This window comes from Atractosteus spatula, unplaced genomic scaffold, assembly GCF_055471065.1.
Source record: "Atractosteus spatula isolate fAtrSpa1 unplaced genomic scaffold, fAtrSpa1.hap1 Scaffold_76, whole genome shotgun sequence".
Taxonomy (NCBI): domain Eukaryota; kingdom Metazoa; phylum Chordata; class Actinopteri; order Semionotiformes; family Lepisosteidae; genus Atractosteus; species Atractosteus spatula.
Window position 1 is genome coordinate 1,538 of NW_028296908.1, and position 7,195 is coordinate 8,732.

Here is a 7,195-nt window from a genome sequence, read left to right on the forward strand (position 1 = left end):
CTGTGATGGACACTCACAGCCTGGACAGCCACGGACACTGTATCCCTGTGTCCTCCTCCCCATAACAATCCCATCAGGTTCAAGTATAATTAACAATTTCTACCCAGACACTGCAGGAAAGTAGCAGAACAAATAAGGAAGAACTTTTGCCTGAGGGTTGTTACGAATACCTCCCTGCGTTACAGACGCACATTACAGAATGTAGCAGTGGTTGAATACACTCTTCAGACAGGAGCTGTGAGGTTCACTCTGTCAGATCTCTTGTTCTCAAAGGAGGACATGCTGCCTACCTTAGTGGTGACATGGGGTCTCAGTCTCTCCATAAAGTCAGTGTCCATTCTCTGCAGTAGATCCTCTGCAGGTGCTTTAAGTGCAACGTGCCCATAGCACAGAATCAGGGCACAGGTGAAATCACTCTGTAGTAACAAGCATGACAATCCACATCAAGGTGCTGAAACTTGTACGTAGAAGCTGACATTAAGAGCAGCTTCTGTTTGTCTGTCAGGACTCTGATGCAGTACACCTACCCCAGAGCCCTGCTCATTGCAGGGGAAGGCTGGGTCAGTCAGCTGGGTCTCCAGTCTCTTCAGCACAGACAGCACCACATCCAGGTGCACACTGGCACACAGCCCCATCAGCACTGCCAGATCCTGGGACACCAGACAGGCACCAGAGCACTCTTATAACACCCACAAGGGCATCATGCACGCTCTCTCATGGACTGCTGTTCTAATGCCATGATAAAATGAGCTGAGTCATCAATATCCGTTCAACTGAATGAATAAGGGCTTCAGCAGTCAGATACACGGCACTTCAGTGTTGCCATGAGCTGTGGAGAGGGGTAGATCACAGCACTGAGCTGCTGTCATTGATGAGGCTCCTGAGGGCTTCACCCCTCAGACAGACACTCTTACTGACTACTGTAACGTCTTTCTGTGCAGGTGAGCGGGCTGCTGTCCCCATTACCTGGACGTGCACCATGGTCAGCAGCTGCTCCAGCTGGGATTCCAGCACTGGTCTGGCCTTCGGCACTGCTGCCTCCACAAGCACACTCAGACTCTGAAAGAAGAGCACGTTGGAGTCAATCTGGAGAGGCACTGCTGCTTCATCAAGAGGCCTAACTCTCTCACTGTATGCAATAACACATTAGCATTAGGATTTTGGTAGTGTGATCACACAGAAAAATCTGACAGAGCAGGATAACACCTCCCCTGGACTCTACTCCTGGCAGATCCACCTTGTTCACACCCTTCCACAATCACATGGGGCACCACAGACCATAATCCTCTTCTGCACTGGGCCTCACCAGTACATCACTGGAGCTAGTGGACAAAGGAACACTGGGAAAGTGCTACTAGTGATTGTTTGAATCAAAATCCATTTTCTAAAAGAAACGGCCCTCGCAATCCACAACCTGTACACCTAAAGGCCCATCATCGGTCACAGGCCTACCTTGTTGATTCTGGAGTAGCTGTCGTCCAGCTCAGCTGCATACAGTGGCTGGAAGGCCTGTAAAACTGCTGGCAGCTCACACTGAAACTTCTCCTCAGGGAGCAGGCAGCACATAGCTGCCAGGGCCAAGACAATGGCCGCCGTCACCTTCAGACAGAGCAAAACACAAACACCATCATCCTCAAGGAAAGGATTCAGTCACAGGAAAGCAAACTTGTCTAAAACCACAGACAGTTAAAACAGCTTTGAGCAATGAATAAAACCTGCTTCATAAATGCACCCTTATTCAGCTTTGCTTACTGTGATCTGAACCCTGGACCTTGATACCCTTCCCTAATGCCTGCATGGACACATCTTTTCTTTGCATTCAAGTCCATTCTTTTCTCCAGAACATCTGAGAATTCAGGATGATTAATAAGATGTCAAATAACCTACACTGTATTAAAGATCCCATACCTTTGGCTCAGAAGACGGCAGCCATCTGTGCACTACATCAAAACTTATCATGACCTGGGTTGAACAGTCCTGAACACACTGCCCGGGACCCTGGAATTTCGCCCAGCTCTCATACAGGCCTTCCAATGCTGACAACACAAGAGAGGAACAGCCTGCTACACTCCTCAGCTACATCAAAGCAGTCCTGTAGCTCAGTGGGAAGCGGTCTGAACAGGCCTTGTCAGTGGATTGCCAGTGGAACCAAGCATTAATAACAGCTGTCCCCCTAAATGAGACAGCTTGAACACTTACCAAAAGCCATCATTGCCTTCATTTTATTAGTCACAGCAAGGGGGAGAACAGGCACCAGCAGGTCCAGAAGTCTCACTATATCCCTTGCTATGTCACGACCTTCAAAGAAAACACATTTCACACTGGGTAGGGACCAAGGCTCATGATAACACTGGAGACTCAGCAGCGGGATGAGTAACAAACACTGAGCCTTCATAATAAGCTCATGTATCAGGGCTTGAATGGACAGATATGAGCAGTATCATGAAGTTTGAAATACAGCACAGTAAAAAATCCAGAATATATCTGAGCAGATCACACCCCATTAGCAGCACAGAACTTACTGCAGTTCCGGGAGATATCTCCTAAAGCATTAAGCAGCGCGTGGTGAGGGAGCACTCCGGGCTGGAAGTAGGACAGCACCATATCCATGGTACTGTCGTAGTGGTCTCTCACCACACAAACAACAATGTTGCTGGCTGGCTGTTGCCAGTCAGGCAGCCATTTCTGAAACAACAGTAAAAAGAGATCAGAGCGTCTTGGGAGTCGATGGTATTGGAGATGAAGCAACAGCTTGGATCAAGCCAATGAGCACACAAGTTAACACACAACGATTTGCTTCCATTAGATGCATCAATGTGTGCTACAGGCAAGGAAACAGACCACAGCACTGCAGCAAGACAACAGTTCGATAGGCAGGAATTAAAGGGGTTTACATACCGGTGACATAGTCATCTCATTCAAGGCCATTGAGACGGTGCTCTTGGCCAAGGACTCATCCAGATGCTGCGCAGATGTTTTGCGCAGCAGCTTCTCCACTGCCTGGTGGACAGCAGAGCGATGGGCAGTTGTCACCTAGAGAAGGGAAGAACCAAAGCCAGGGGTGAGACTGCTGCTCTCATCACAGCACCAAGAGTGTCTGTTCAAAGGCTTCTCCTTCAGGGCCAGTCAGCCTGGCCAACGGGCACTGAGTGTGAAACAGCAGAACCACCCCAGCTCACCACACGAGGGAGTGGAAACGCACACAGGGAAACCCCAGGCTTCCACTCAAGCACATCTGTCAAGATGACAACACGGTAGGGCTTATCTTCTGACCTCTAGTTGTAAGAAACAGCACAGACAGTATCTTGGGGCACACTGGGCTCCTGATTAGAGTGCGTTTGCAACGAGTATGTCAGGAGGTGTGTAGGGAGCTCCTTCATGTTACCTGGGGGCTCTCGAGGAATCCCAGGATGACTGGCAGTGTCCCCTTGGTGTTCCTCTGCAGGAGGGAGAGCAGCTCTTCTACCAGGTTCTTCCCAAATTCCTCATCACCGCTGCTCATTCCCTCCAGAACAGCCAGGACCTCATCTACAGCAGACACACAGACAGGGGAAACACTGGTGTCGCCGCAGCACAGACTTCTAGGGAGAAAACTCTGAAACCGACCTGTTGTCTGAGGGACCTAAAACCCTACTGACACATGTCTGAGAATTATAGAGATCAAAAAGATTATTGATGCACAGCCCATAAAAGCAGGGACTCTTTCACCCCGGACAGTTTTCCAGTAGAGAGGAATACAGATCTGCTCTAAGGGCAGGAGGCTTCAGAGTGCAGGGTTTTGTTTTCATGGTCCTGAATAACAGCTGCAGCCACTGGGACTTCTTAACCCTTTAGAGCCCACAAAGAGAGCTGCTCTCTGGGTCACATCAGTCCTGTTAGCAGCTGCTCCTCAGCAAACAGAGGATCTCAGTGTTGAAGAAGAATCAGGGCAGCAGCTCTGCTCCCAGGTGGAGAACCTCCTTCTGCTGCTCTAAGGGGATTAGAGCCTCTAATTCAGCTTCTCTCACACCCAGTCAAAACGACTTGGACAGATCTTCATAAATATACATTTGCTTTTCCCAAATTTACAATTATATGTAAATGAAAGAATAATTGCAGTACATCACTCAGACACAGCTCATTTCATAACCACTGTGAATTACGCATTTTCAACACTTTCAATAGTTTCATACCTTACATGGATGTTAGTCTTCTTAAACATACTCTCACGCACTAAATTATATTATTTTATATCTTATTATTATATTATATAATATAATATATTATTATATTTTATGTTATATCTTTTATTTATTTGTGCTCAAATCATCATTTAGTTGAAAAGATGAAGAGACTGCTGTTGCTTTCCCTGCCTCGAGCTGAGGAGACCTGCAGGGTGACAGTGAGGAGCCCCTCAGGTCAGTCAGAGCTGAGCCCAGGGATGGGGTCCCAGTGGAAAGGGAAGCCAGGAGTCAGTGTGTGGGGGGACTGGCTTCAGGGGGCACTGGTCTAGATCCAGCTGTGTCATACCTGGCCCGGGGCACTGGCAGCCTGTGCGCTGCACACAGGAGGAGAACCACTTCACCCTGCTGGGCTCACAGCTGCACTCCTTCGGGCTCATCTTGGACCTGTCAGTCAGCCAGTAGAACAGCACAGTGAAGCAGGGAGCTGGGCGGCGCTTCTCACACACTGGGAGTCAAGGTACTGCTGACAGGCCAGCAGCAGACCCACTAGACACCACAGAACTCTCTCTAACCAGCTGGTCCTACTGGAATACAACCCAACAGGCTGAAGGGCAGACATGGGATATTGAGAACACAAGCAAATTCTTCACATCAGTGAAAGCAGAGACAGGAACAGAAGCAGCAATGAATTCCTGTTCAGATCTGCACTCTGGGCTTTTATAAAACTCCAGCAGCTTAAGAGCTTTTAACCCCCTCTCACTGAACACCGTGTTAACACAATAACAGCTCGATCTGCCCAGGAGAAACAGGTCAATAACAATCGGATCCGCGATACCGAGCCTCGGCAGGTCCCTACCTAGTCCGTAAACCACCAGGATCTTCAGTGAAAAGAAGAAGAAGCCGTGTCGAGCTCAAGTGTTTTCTTCGCTATGAGCATCAGCGCTGAGCGACTCAGCAGCACCGGAGCGCTTTCCCGGACCGGAATTGTTGCGTCACAATCCCGATGTGACGACGTCACGCTCATGTTTAATAAGTCATTATAATCACTATATTTAATTGTAAAATTACAATTTTATATGCTTTCTGATTTTTCCCAACTCTATCAACAGAAGTACTGATTGTCTGATTTCCAAAGTGTCAGCCGGAAAGTTTCAGAAAACACGGAGCGTAGCGTCTTGCTCACGTTATGATGTCAGACACCACTTCCTCCCTCCATCCAGACTCGCCTCTCCCTCCTCTCTCACACGACTCGCTCATAAGGGCTTTTACTGTCACTCCAGTCTCCTGCCAGACCTCTCCCAGACACAGCCTGCTCATTAGTCCTCCTGTGATCTAGACTCGCCCTGCAGATCTGCTCTCCGGCTCCTCCTCATGTTCACTCCGCTCGCTCACGCACAGACCTTGTGCTCTAAACAGTCCGCAACAACACATCTGGTCTTGAAGCAGCTCGTCTTGCAGCGCCCTGCAGCAGCGCCACAGTGTGTGAAGCCCTGCGGCCGGGAGCAGCAGAGACCCGTCGCTGGGCCGCAGGAGGTCCGAGACTGACGGTCCTGCAGACCCGCTGGTTCGGGACAGCTGGAGCCCCTGATCTCTCTCCCTGCGCCCCTCTTCCTCTGAGGAGGCGCTCTCTCTCTCTCTCTCTCTCTCTCTCTCTCTCTCTCTCTCTCTCTCTCCAGCCTGTCCCTGGCGCTGTGCTGCGCTGGGCTCTGCTCCAGGCCGCGGGGATGAGCAGGGTCCCGGGGCTCAGCAGCGCCTCCCGGCTGCAGACGAGGCTGGCGGGACTCCCGGGCTGAGCTCGGTCCAGTTACCCGCTCCCTCTCATAGGTCTGCCCTCGGCTCTTCTCCGCAGTGTGACAGGAGGCAGAGAGCCGCGCCTCAGGAGCCCCACACGCCTCCACAGGGATCAGCCGCAGGGAGACGATCGCTCCTCCGACACACAGCCGCTCACAAATAACGGCTGCGCTCCTCTCGCGCCCTCAGCGGAGCGGGCAGCCGCGAGCCGGAGCCGGAGGAGGCGGAGACGCCGAGCGCTCGGAGCTGCGACTCAGCCAATCAGAAGCCGCGATCAGCAGGGGGCGGGGCCTGAATGAAGAACAAGATACAGTAGGAATATTTTATATTATTAATATAATAATAAAACAGTTGCCTATGAAAATACTTGTCAGATACACCTCAGTTCAGCTGGAGCCATTTCTGCGTGAAACAGCTTGTTTCCTGTCTTCATGACAACTTGTCCACGACATTCTGGATGAAATGAAAAAAACTGAAGTTTAAACGGTTTTTTCCTCATTTGACTGAAACCCAAATGGCTGGAGGTTTAACAGCAGGATATGCAACGTGTTACTTCCAAGTGGTCATTTTCCTTCTGCTTCTAAAACCAGCTGAACTCTGAGAATTTTTCTTCTCAGTACATTCATTTCACCAGAAGAGTAGTATCAAAAATCGGCTGCACATAAAATGAGCATTTCTGTCAGAACTCGCCAGTTTAACCTACTGCTGAACAGGCAAAGTAAGCTTTCCTGCAGGCAGTCACTTTCAAGATTCAAGATGTTTTATTGGCCATATACAACAAGTGTGTTAGAATGCCTACTCGTTCAGCTGTACCCAGTAACAGTGGAGAAAAAAGAAATAAACAGACATGGACAATACATTTAGACACTAGACGTTATAACACAGCCAAGACAGGACATAGTGCAAACAGTGCAGTACCTTAAAGTGCAGGTGCTAATTTGAGCTGTTTATGATGCGGACTGCTTGGGGGAAGAAATTGTTTTTGAATCTACTGGTCAGTGTTCTGACACTGCGATACCTCCTACCAGAACCCAGGGGTGAAACCAGATCGTGGCCAGTTTAGGTCCCAGTTTCTGTGAGACACCCCCAGACTGTCCTGATCTGAGTCTCCTGTGGGATGGGTGGTGACTCGAGTTCGGCAGCAGAGCAGCTGTGTGCTGGGCTGATTCCTTACCTTGGCCTCGGTCTGGCTCAAAGCCCTCAAGCCCAGAACAGACACACTGACGGTCACACGCAGCTGG

At 49.8% G+C, this 7,195-nt stretch overlaps 1 protein-coding gene across 1 annotated transcript; it reads right to left on the bottom strand.

Moving 5' to 3' along the window:
* Positions 1 to 224: 224 nt before the first annotated feature.
* Positions 225 to 4,600, bottom strand: LOC148805253 (maestro heat-like repeat-containing protein family member 1). The gene is made up of 10 exons (XM_088909744.1): positions 4,510 to 4,600; positions 3,386 to 3,528; positions 2,899 to 3,033; positions 2,523 to 2,685; positions 2,200 to 2,298; positions 1,909 to 2,036; positions 1,453 to 1,599; positions 967 to 1,059; positions 528 to 650; positions 225 to 416 (listed from the first exon to the last, which is right to left on the bottom strand). Exons 1-10 carry the CDS (start codon positions 4,598 to 4,600, stop codon positions 225 to 227), a joined length of 1,314 nt encoding a protein of 437 aa, XP_088765870.1.
* Positions 4,601 to 7,195: the final 2,595 nt, after the last annotated feature.